The sequence below is a fragment of the Gallinula chloropus genome, assembly GCF_964237585.1.
Source record: "Gallinula chloropus genome assembly, chromosome: 2".
In the NCBI taxonomy this organism is placed as follows: Eukaryota; Metazoa; Chordata; class Aves; order Gruiformes; family Rallidae; genus Gallinula; species Gallinula chloropus.
This window is the reverse complement of record NC_140086.1, coordinates 31,764,603-31,776,715: the sequence shown is the minus strand read 5'-3', so window position 1 is coordinate 31,776,715 and position 12,113 is coordinate 31,764,603. Positions and strand designations below refer to the sequence as shown.

Here is a 12,113-nt window from a genome sequence, read left to right as displayed (position 1 = left end):
TACTGTACGAGTATCCCCAGGGACTGGACTGCTGTAAAGCGCTGCCGTGAACGTCAGACAGCGAAGACTCGAGTGGAAGCATCAGAGGGGTTTCCTCCAAACTCTGCTATCCTGATCAAGTTGAAATCAAGCCTTTCTAATGCCATGATGATGTGACCATACACGTTTAGGCAGAGAACAGTTGAAGAGAGAAGGATGAGTAGGACTGCTTTTTGCTGGTCTTAGGACACTTGCTAGTAGTTTAAAGTACTTTGTAAAAAAACAAAGCAACACAGACATGAGCAACATCCCCAATAGTCACAGCTGAAACACACAGTTCTGCCATGCTAAAGAGCAGCCAAGAAGCATTACTTACAAAGCTGCTTTTTTGCTATTTTTGTGGTTTCTCTCATTAACAGAGATCACTGTTCACCAAGCATCAGCTCTGACCCTAGCAAAGCACAGGGGAACACCTGATGGCAAACACCAACTCCAGCCCAGGTTGCCTCCCTTAGCACATCTTTTCATCGGTATCTTGGGCTTAGGGGGTTCTGATGAAACTCCACTCCCCTCTAGCTGCTAGAGAAGGGAAAGCAAAGGGGAAAACGGCTGTTGTGCCTCTGCTAGCCTCTCCCACCACCCCCAGCAAGCATCAGCTGCTCCCAGCCTCTCTTACACCACCATACCACCACCCTGCCATTGCTAGTAACAGGCCATAAGCTTTGAATCGAGTCTGCAAGGCTTCAGGACTAGAGGCTTGTCAGGCTTGTTCTTGCTGTACTCTTCTTGATTTGCCTGCAGCTTTGTTTTACTTGGCTTATCTCAGAAAGCAGAGACACAAGATGTGACAGTATGGGCACGGTATGATAAGTAACAGAGCACAAGGTTGACACTGGAGACCCCACAGCTGTAAGAAAGCTGTCAGTCACCAATGGGGATCTGCAGCTGGACAAAACTATTTCATAGCCAGCAAAGACAGCAAGAAGGTAATATCTAACATGCACAAAAAGCACTTTATATAACAGATTTTGCTGTAATGTGGAGCTTGAAATACAGAGCAAAAGTGTAAAAAGCAAGTGTAAACAGAAGAAACCCAGTGGATCCTACAGCAGGAGGAAGCAGCCATCGATATACTATTGCTCCCAGCAAAGAAGTCATAATACTGGCAACATGTGTAATAGCCCCGCCACCACCAAAATGACACTTCCACCCTCAGAAGCCAGGGGGAGGATATTAGTAACACCAGGAAAAGGTAGAAAAACAAAGTGCATACATTACCTTTATTATTACTAGAGTTTCACCTGCATATAACCTTTTTCCATAGCAAATTCTAAACTAATAATCATTCTTAAATTGTATCATTAAAATTTCAATTACACTAACCATAAATTACTGTCTTTCTTACATATACGTGCATAGAGAGAGCACGTTTCCTCTTTGTCTCTGAAGGTTTAAGCACAGCACCCATGCGTTGTGCTGCCTGCAGGCTACAAGCAGGAGAGGGTCAGCTCAGAAGCCAGTCACCCCGACCAGTGTGCGGCACAGCACGTTCCCACAGTCCGAGGACGCCGGGTGCTCTGCTCTCTCACTCAACAGAGAGGTCAACTTGTGAAACAGGAAAGCCGCCTCTTTCAGTGACAGTATTCACACCACAATGGTGGTGCTGGTTTCTAGCTAGATAGCATCAATTCAGCCCTTTCTGTTCAGGAGCAATAGCACAATGAGTATGTTCAGCACAGCGGCATTAGCTGGCAGCCAGCATACTCTGCGCCGTGCTGCCCAGCCCTCCCAGGGGCAAGCGGCCACAGACTCCTGCAGAGGATTACCAGCACTTGTAGCTGCAACTGCAAGAACATGCATACAGCTGCCTACAGCCCAGCTAGAGGTAAGTGTTTTCATAGCAGGGAAACCATGTTCACCACAGTGCCCAAGCTCATGGTGTATCTCTGCTCAATTGCTACAGCCAACACGCAGCTACGCGTTCTGAAACAGGGGCAGAGGAGAGGAGGATGAAGAGGGTCAAGAGGAAATGTGACTCTGTGAAATGGCAGGAGTGACATTGAACCTTCAGGAGAAATGCAGATTAGGAAGTTATGAGCAGCTGGTGTGCTATTGCAGCCCTTTTCAAAAGAGAAGGCTTGTGGCTCAGAGCCTACCCTCCAACACAAGGCTTGTCAGGGAAGGTTCCCAATCTCACTGGCTAACACACACACAAATATGAAGGGCTGTGAAGACGCTTGCTACCTTTACCAGGAGAGAAGTCTGTCCCTCTGGAGTCTTAAATTGAAGCTGACACAGACTGACAGTTTTGGCTGAACAAGAGCATTTCAATTTAGTGCTTAATCTCGCTTAATGCTTGCTTTCCCTTTCAGTCACCCTTTGTTTGACATTTTTCTGCTTACTCACTGCAGGATATTAAAAGGACATGGGTAAACACTTCCTTTCCTCCATGTAGCACATCTCAAATCAGAAGTGCCCATACTACAAGGAATCACATGAAAAAGACAAGGGGTAATGGGTGCAAGTTACTCCCAGGGAGATTCTGATTAGACTCTAGAGGAAAATTTTTCACAAGAACAATCAGCCATTGGAATAGTCTCCCCAGGGAAGTGGTGGATTCCTCAACATTGGATACCTGAGATTCAGCTGGATGGGGTAATTGGGCCATTTAATCTAATTGATGCTTTTGTCTAGACAGAGCCTTTGCCAAGGTTGGACCAGGTGATTCTCAAGGTCCCCTCCAACCTGGTGTTCTGTGATACTACAAAGATTCTGGGGGAGGCAACTGTGGGGTCATTATCACCCTCCCTGTTTTTCCTCGAAAAAACCCATACTAATGTCCGCTGCACAGGGTTCAGCAACCAATACTGATGGTCTTCCCTATTAAACAAATGGAATTATTTGGTTTTCTGAAAGCTGGTCAAGAAAACATTAGCTTTCAAGAAGACTCTGCACTGTATCTGCTGCCATGGAAACATCACTTTTTGAAGTGATACAGCTGATATCCGATCTTACCTGCAGTCATGTCCAGCACCCTCAAGAAACAGCAACCCACAAACAACTCAGTGATTTTACATAGCAAATCTAGTCCCTTGACTTCACACAAGATTTCTCTGTGCTGGCTGAGGGGCTCCCTCCACATAAAAATTGTCTAGTCCCCTTCCTGTTAGAGGAACAAATGGTGGTGAAGAAGAGGACAAAGCCTACGTAGCACCCCAGTCTTTCTAACACCCAGGGCAGCCAAAGCAGCTTTTGGGTTGCCCTCACCCATCAGGGTCAGTATGTGGCAGAAAGCCACAGAAGCCCCAACACCCACTTCCTTCACTAGTCAGCTCCTCCCAGGACTCCACTGCGATCTGTCCCATGAAGCAGAAGTTGTTAGTCAAGGACTACTCTATTTAGCAGCTGTAGAAGACAAGGGGGAAATGAAATGCATGTACAAAATAGACAGGAGCAAGAAAATGAATACAAACAAAATCCCCAAGGCAGATTAGTGCGGTACATGGATACTGCCAGCCCCCGCAGATGGAAGCAGCACGCTCAGAAGCCTCCAGGCACAGCTGAAAGCAGCTCAATAGCACTCGTGCCCAGGCCAGCTTTAGGAGTGGTGCTAACATATGGCAGCCAACTTCAGCCATAAAAATCAGCTGTTCCCACTTCACCCACAAAGCACCCAGATCAAGCAGAGCAGGGTGCCTGCCCAGACTGCGCCAGTGCAGTTCCTAAACCCAAGCCAAGGCGCAGTGCTTTGCTTGGAGCCAGCAAGGCCAGACCAAGGCTCCAAGGTCCCTCGTTGCTTAGATGGACATTTGCAGTGGGAGAAAGGGGAACCCATGGGCTGGTTCACCGGGCTTCAAAGTGTGGGGAAACTGGAACAAACAGGACTTGCATCAATTTTGTGCAATTGGGATTTTACAAGCCTGGAGCAGTTAGAGCTTGGCCTCACTGATAGATCAAAGGAAGAAGATCCTCCACTAAGCTTTCCCAACCCCAGAAGGCTTTATTCTGGCTGGGTGATGGCTTGTCTTGACTGCATGTGACAACACTGGTTATAGGAAACAGGGACAAAAGATACATGCATACCACAAGCAACAGACTTCTTCCACTGTCGGAGTGCCAGACAGGCTCCCTCCTCCACCTCCTCCCGAAGCTGGTAGGAACACGAATGAAGAGTTCAAGTTACCAAGCGCTGAAGAGGGCAGGAACAGCTGACACTGCTCCAGCCTCTGGCAGCCCAGCCCATGCTGACACACAAGCAGCTGCTTGTGCATCAGCTGCTCCACTGTCCCTCCACCACAGTGCACCCATCCTCTGTATTTCAGTACCTCATTCATGCACCAGCTGAGGCGGGGGGGGGGGGGGGGGGGGGGGGGGGGGGGAGGGCAGGATAGCAGTGCCATTAAATAACTCACATAACACCACCCTGTCAAGCCAGGACCCTTAACCTGAGACAGAACAATTAGATTCCCCACCCCCACCATGAGTTTTTCATGCAAAAGAGGGGAAGACTTGCTGCTGTTCAAATAACCTACTGATATAACTGTTCTGCTATTTTTTCCCCTCCATTTTCAAGTCCCTGCTGCAGATGGTCAGTTCAGTGAAATCACTCTTCCTTTGCAGTTCTGACAACAGCTGTCCACTCTTATTTACTTACAAGTGTTTGACTTCACAACTGTACATTAAGGAAAAAGGTAATTCCTCCCTACAGTACTGGAAGTACATAGTGATAAGGAAAACAAATAAAGCAGTAGACAGAGGTGCAGTTTTGTCCACTAGGTCACTGGGGGAAATCTTCTCCTGCTGCCAGCAACAAGTTCTTTCTGCACAAAACAAACACTAAAGTTCATTTTGTCAGCTCCAGAAATGCAAGTCAAGACTCTAGAAAAACAAAGGTTTATATACAGTCTCAAGAAATCACATGTAGTGTTATGGGACTCTTGAGTCCCACAAAGCCAGAAGACATTTAAAGACACCAGGTTACGTAAGCAAAGAGCTGCTGAAGCATAAGAACCCTCTAAACACAACATCAGTGATGCAGCATTACTAGGTAACTGCTTGTGCTGTGCTGCACGTCTTCACAAGACTGCTCAGTGGCAGGGCCTCCTCATTCAGAGCACATGAGCACATCGTTTCTACTGGTGAGGCAGCTTCAGCCTTATTCTTCCAGTGGTGAACCATACCAGCACCTAACAGGAACAGTGGCAAGCCACAGACAGACTCTTTTTGCAAGCTAAACCAGTTATACAATTTTTGTGAAAGGGAAAAAGAAAAGCATCAGAATCTCTGTGAAGACACAGCTGCAGTTAATAGTCCACACGATGAAAGACCAGACTTTTGTTCATGGCAACCTAACACAAAACAAGGGACTCCTCATCTCAGGAGAACATTAAATCCATTTGGCTGGAGCTGACACTACTGCTGTGATGCTTGTTGTCACAGAGGAAGAGACCCCAAGTGCTTGCAGACCAAGTTTCCCAGAGTGGCTGGAGTCCATGGAGCACCATGCAGAGGCACACAGCCAGGCCACACTTCCCTTTGCTGAAAACAAAGACAATTCAACTAAAAAGTACTCAAGTGTTTCTGATGGTAGGCTACTAACAGCTGTTTAAGGGCTGTTACCATACCTGACTGCTCAAGAGACAGGGAGACTTAAATAGGTTATTCACCTCGAGTATTAGCCTTGTCTAGTTTGGCTGATGTCTATAATCTGGATTTCCTTCCTACCTTTCACTAGCTGAGAAAGCTGTCATCATAACAACACAAAATGCAACCTCTTACTCACACTTTTAAAGAAATTAATTTCTGGTTAGAGGAGACAATCCAGGATGTTTAAACCAGCCCTAGAGACAGGACCTTGGCAGCCTGGTACGTGGCTTTGGTGAGTAATACTGTATCATCAGACACAATTTCCAACACAAGCACTCCAGTTTGCCAGGGACATGGGTCTCTGAAGGCTTACTAGCAGGGTACTAGAACAGATACAAGTGTGTTGGCTATTCCAGATCTTCCCGCTGTACCTGCAGGTCCTCACCTCACCCATGAGAGAAGACAGCATAATCACCTCCAAAAGGGCAGGAGAGGAAGATGTTGCACCATGTTTGCTTCATAACAGCCACTTGCATCACATTAAGGCACACTATGCTTGATATGCAGCCTGAGGTGCATTACCCTTTTTCATACAAAGCAGTATACCTACAAAAGTGAGTTCAACAGCCAAAGAAGCCTCTAGAAAGTGTGAGCATTGTCACTAAAGCCTTTCAAAAGATAACAGTATCTTACTCTTCACTTAGAAACTGTACAAGATGCTGCAGTTTTAAGAAAGGTGTTTTTGCCTTTTAGTAGGCTGAAACACAAATAATGAAATATGTGCTAACGCTCCTGCAATTGGACTTAAAATCCTGATGGAACTGAGAGTTGTGCTGTTTTCTGGCTGAATAGTTCTGTTTGCCAGTCCCCAAGAACAGAGTTTGGGATTTGATTGAGGTGGTTTTTTTTAATTGGATATACATTGAAGATAAACACAGGACTTCAGAATGGTTGAAAGAACCACCTGTAGGAGGTTCAGCCCCTCACCAGTTTATATTCTGGTCTAGCAAAGATAATTTGCCCTTTTGTCTATACACAGAAAAACTCAGAAGTCACTGCTAATTGTACAAGCACACTGCAGCAGCCCCAAAACACTCACACGGGAGCGCAAACAGACCAAGATTTGTGCCTGAACCAGCTCACCAGGCAAAGCAGAAGTGTTTGACTGCACAGAGTCAGGGGTTACACCCCCAGCACCTCATGTGCTTCCAACGCCACAGCCAACACAAGCAAACACTTCCTACCATTCTGAGCAAGCTCAGCCAGAAAACACGGAATGAAATCAGTCCAAGGGCACAGACACGGAGCTGGGCCAAGCACCCCTACCAGCTTACTCAAACAAAGTAGCTTGTTGACTGCGGCCTGCCTTACTTTGCCTGGCAGACAGCAGCTGGTGTGTAGCTCACTAGTGCACTATATAAAAGAATCCAAATGACAGGTGGATCAGTAGGATGTATGTAATACATCTTTGTGGGAGAACTTTTACAGCAGGAGATCCTGCTTTACGTTCAGGTCAGCCCTCATCATTGGCACCAACTACTCTCTCTGGCAGCAGGTCAAAGTGGATTTTTTTTGTTTTAAATATACCACAAAGTTTTAGGGAAAACATCACAACCACAGCACCTAGGACAATTGTTTTTGCCAAGCAAAAGGTGAAGGACCATGGCCTTCTGCAGCCCATGAGTGACTGCCCGGAGATGCTAGCCCTGCTCCCGCTCAGGAGCCGAGGAGCAGCTGCCAAAATGGAGCTGCCAGCTGCTAATCAGTCCTAGGATCACAGAACATTAGGGTTTGGAAGGGACCTCAAAAGATCATTTAAGTCCAACCCCCCTGCCAGAGCAGGATCACCTACACAAAATCCAACAGAAACACATCCAGGCAGGTTTTGAATATCTCCAGAGAAGGAGGCTCCACAACCTCTCTGGGCAGCCTGTCCCAGGGCTCTGTCACCCTCACAGTGAAAAAGTTTCTCCTTATGGAACTTCCTGTGGTCCAGCTTACATCTGCTGCCCCTTGTCCTATCACAGGCCATCACTGAGAAGAGCCTGTCTCCGTCCTCCTGACTCTCACCCTTCACATGTTTATACACGTTAATAGGGTCACCCCTCAGTCTCTTCTCCAAGCTAAAGAGGCCCAGCTCCCTCAGCCTTTCCTCATAAGGAGGGTGTTCCACTCCCTTGATCATCTTGGTGGCCCTGCACTGGACTCTTTCAAGGAGTTCTTTGTCCTTCTTGAACTGAGGGGCCCAGAACTGGACACAATATTCCAGGTGGGGTCTCACCAGGGCAGAGCAGAGGGGGAGAAGGGCCTCTCTTCACCTACTAACCACACCCCAGGATGCCACCGGCCTCACCAGCCACGCAGGCACATTGCTGGCTCATGGTCACCCGGCTGCCCACCGACACAATCACGGAGCAGTAAGCCAAACCCAACAGTGCTGGTTTAACCAAAGTTACACGCTGGTAAGATGGGAGCGTTCTGCTCCTGCTCCTGGGCGAAAGCAGAAAGTTTGTTCCCCCCGCTAGCGCCGGTGGGAAGGCCGGGACTGACTGCCCGCGCCCGGGCAGCGGCGGCACCCACAGCGGGGGGGTGGGGGCGCGCCCCGGGCTCTGCCGGCCGCCCTGCCCGGCCCCCGCCCCCCGGTTCCGCATTTTCCGAGCTGGCGGTGCGACGGGAGGCGCAGCCTTGCGACAGGCCGGGGGACCCTCTCCCGCACCGGCCCGGGCTCCGGCGGAGCTACCTCAGCCGGGCGCGCACAGCTCTCGCAGCGGGGCCCTTTCACACCGGCCGCGGGAGTTACTTCGTGAGGGGATTTTCCCCCCTCGCTCAGCCCAGCCCCGGAGCGGGGGGCGCGGAGGGGGGCACGAGGTGAGCCAAGCGGGGCCCGCCACGGGCCGGCAGGGCTGGGCAGGGCAGGGTCCGGGCCGGGCGTGCCGGCGGCGGAAGGGCTGCGAGAGGAACCGCCGTCCCCGCTTCGCGCGGCAGCGCCAGGCACCGCCACCCGCCGCGTGGGGCCGCCCGACGCGAAGCGAGGCGAGGCCAGCCCGGGCACGGCACGGCGAGAGCCCCCGCCACCCTACCTTGATCCCTCGGAGGCTCCATGGCGGCCCCGACGCCGGTCCGACCCCAGCTCAGCTCGCCAACCGCCACCACCCCCCGCCAGCTGCTGGTTGGCAGCGAAGGCACCGCCTGCACTCGGCGGGGCGGGGCCGCCTCACGTCAGTCAGCGGCCCGCCCCGCCCCGCCCAGGTGAGGGCGGCTCGGGAGCGCGGGGCGGGGCCCGGCCCGGGCCGTCCTGTCTTGGCCGGGCCCGGCAGTCGGTGCGCTCCGGCGGGGTTTGCGTGCTGAAACGTCGACGAGCTTAGAACCAGCCGGACGAATCCGTGTGTATCGAGTCTTGGCGTGACGGGGAGGGGTAAAGGCGGACCTGGGGTCCAGTCCCACCGCCGGTCCCCGTTCTCCCGCCGCGGTGCTGTCCCCTCGGTAGCGTCGTTCATCCCCCGGCACCTCCGTGCGGTGCTGCCGCGCAACTAGTGCAGCGGCGCCCTCCGCGTTTGCTCAGGCAACTCCGGCCAGGCTGGGCGAGGGGAGGGAAGAGCAGCCGCAACCTGCCGCCCGTGGTTGGCGCCGTTAAGCGCGGCCGTTCAGCACGGGCGCTGTGATGAGCCCGTTGCTGCGGCTCGTTACGCGCCCCGCGGGTTGCGCCGCGGTACGGGAGGGGAGGGAGGGAGCCGCGGTGTAACCTGCGCTGCGGGGTTCCCCCCCACACCCCCCCGCGGGACCCGCCAGCGTTGAGGCCGCGCGTAGCGATGCGCTGCGGCTGCCCTCAGGAAACAGCTGGAGAGGCGCCCGCCGGCAGCCAGCCGCCACCTGCCTCTGCCTAGGAAAATACCACCGAGTGCAGGGAAGTTTCCCTTCCGTGGTTTGCCCGGCGAGCTGCTTTAGGAGCCTGCCCGGAGCATGGAGCTGCCGGGCAGGTCTTTCGCTCCGCCCGTTCCAAGCCCCTGGCCGTGACATCTGTGGATGTGTGTGTGTGTGTTCGGAAAGATCGATGTTTGCGCAGAGCGGGCGGCAAGGCCTCGGCGGCGCGGGGCTGGTGTGAATAGCCAAATTGTCACCAGCGTTCAGCGGTCAGGGTCACATGCTCCAGCAGAGCACAATGGAGAGTCAGGAGGTGCCAGCTCAGGATGTCCTCGCTGTGGGTGACAAACAGCAGCAGCAAAACCAGGTATTTTTCAATCTGCAAAGCAACTGAGGCACCTGAGCTTTTGCTGGGATACAGGAACGCTTCTTTATATTCTGGGGTTTGCCTAGCTGCAGCAAGAGGTTGTTACAGTGGTGCCATTAACAATAGCAAGTAGATCAGAATATATCCCTGCTTATTTATACCTTGTTTCATCTGATAGCGCAGGAATTAATCTGATCAAATATGTGATTCTCAACCAAAAGCTCATCCCTTACATGCCTGTTTCAAAAATAAATATATATTTCTGAAGGCACATCTGCATTTTTTTTCTTTAAAGCAGAAAGAATAAATCATTTTTCCCCCAGTACTCCCCATGAAGTCCCAGGCTTTCCCCCTGAGCAGCTGATACGTGGTCTTTAATCACAGTGGGAGAATATCAACAGCATTAAAATTTGCCCCCCTTTGCAGCTACTTTACACCAGCAACAGCCCTGGCAGTGCTGAAACACCTGTCAGGAACCAACCCGCAGAGCACTGGAGCTGTCAGCATCTCACTGCTTCTTTAACAGGCAGGTATCTTTAACCAGCACATCCCAAAAAGTGACAGCTAGCCATCAAGGAAGGATCAGTAACCTCTGCCAGCAAAACCCCCACCAGCCCACCTGAGCCTGAGAGGGGTGGGCCATGGCTGAGTCACCCACCACCCGCCTGGCTAAGGAAGGCCCTTGTTCAATGCACGTATAGCGTGTGCCCAGCCTTGCACCCATTTTGCTGAACTCAGTGCCTAAGTTCAGAAATCTCCCCCTTCCCAGTTCCCTCAGGTACTCTGAAGTTGGATTTCCCCAGCAGCTGTGGCCCACTCAAGTGACAATGGTGCTACCTGTGCAACCAGACCTCAAACAGGTCCCCAGCTGTCCTGTCCAGAAAGATTTTGGATGCAAAGATGCTCAAAACCCCGCTGTCTCTGGGTACGGTGATGCATTCCATTTTTACAGGTCGCCTTGACTAGTGATGAGACGGAATCGTCGTAATGAGCATCTGTTACTCCAACTGATGCCTACTAAAAGTAGTATCAATATTGCCTGCAGGCTCCAGTTATAACTGTGAAAGATAAATACATGAACTGAAAGGACTGAAAAGACTGAATCTGTCCTGAAGGTCGTCTTGTCTTTATGAAATAAAGGACAAAGGGACTGGGGGTGTACTGAGCTATGGACCTTTGTGCCTGTGACTCCTTGTTTCCTCCAATCAGTTATAAAAATAAAACCAAATACATATATATGTGTGTGTGTGTGTGTGTATAGAATGCAAGCCTACTCGAACTTGAGCCTACCTACCTAAATACAGGACTGCAAAATACTTTTGTCCAGAGCGTGACTGGGCCCGTCCTATGGAAGTGTCATTTATTGTTTGGGGTTATGAGTAAAGTGGCAAATGCAGGAACAGCCCATGTCATAGCTGTATATCACGTTCCATTTCAGAGTCACAACTTGGGAGCCTTCCCAGTCCTCTGCTGTACAGATAGGCCAGAGCTCCTGCTGTGCAGCAGCCCAGCCGTAAAGTACATTTTTAAAATACATTCTCTCTACATCAGCTGTTTATTGCAAATAACAGGCAAGACAGTCAGAAGTGAATAAAGGCCAAGGTTTTAGAGAATTAATACCCCCAAGGTCATTGAAGAATCCAGGTTTAAGACAACTAATTATTTTTCAAAAAACCCCGCTGCCCTTTAGCTTTCCTGCCATAGTTACAATGCAATTACCTCCGAACAGATAAACCCTCCCACGTACACAGAGCTGAATTGGATGATGATAGGTTATGTTAGTTCAGGGTAGCTGTTATTCTGATCTAATGGCAAACACAAACAAGACTGTACGGCTCTAAGTGCATGGAGTGGGCTGTGTGTATGGAGAGAGCCAAGTCCCAAAGCAGTTTAGACCTGAATCATGTAGGTCACAACCTCAGCGCTAGAAAGCGCTAAAGAAATCTGTCACAAATCCTTTGCCTTGCCAGGGATGTAGTACTTTACTTGGCACAAAATGTCCTCTATTCATTCACAGCCTTGAGTCATCTCCTGGGAGAAATCATTCCTACAGAACATGTCCAACATTTTGTTTCAAAACACAGTAAGAGAGCACTGTCAGCTTGGCTTCTTTCTAAGTACCTAGAAAGATTTTCTTAACTTAAATCTGAGTTCAACACCTCTTCTAGGTGGGGAATGAAACTCCTACCTCCCATAAACCTGTCCCAAGTTCAGTTGGAAGCACAGGACTATGAGGCAGGAAGAAGTTCAGTTCCTGCAATGCAAATGATTCCACTTCACATGAAAAAAAGTCCATGAGGGTCAAAAGAGTCTGACATTA

The 12,113-nt window shown here is 50.4% G+C and overlaps 1 protein-coding gene across 2 annotated transcripts in view; it reads right to left on the bottom strand.

The window, feature by feature from the left end:
• LOC311205391 (tumor protein D52-like) overlaps window positions 1-8,717 on the bottom strand; it is a gene marked incomplete at its 5' end in the record, with an annotated part of 117,964 nt that extends 109,247 nt beyond the window's left edge. For both annotated transcript variants that reach the window (XM_084279799.1, XM_084279798.1), the window contains one exon: window positions 8,646-8,717. In XM_084279799.1, coding sequence (XP_084135925.1) covers window positions 8,646-8,667 — 22 coding nt within the window. The remainder of the gene's footprint in view (window positions 1-8,645) is intronic.
• Between the last annotated feature and the right edge of the window lie 3,396 nt (window positions 8,718-12,113).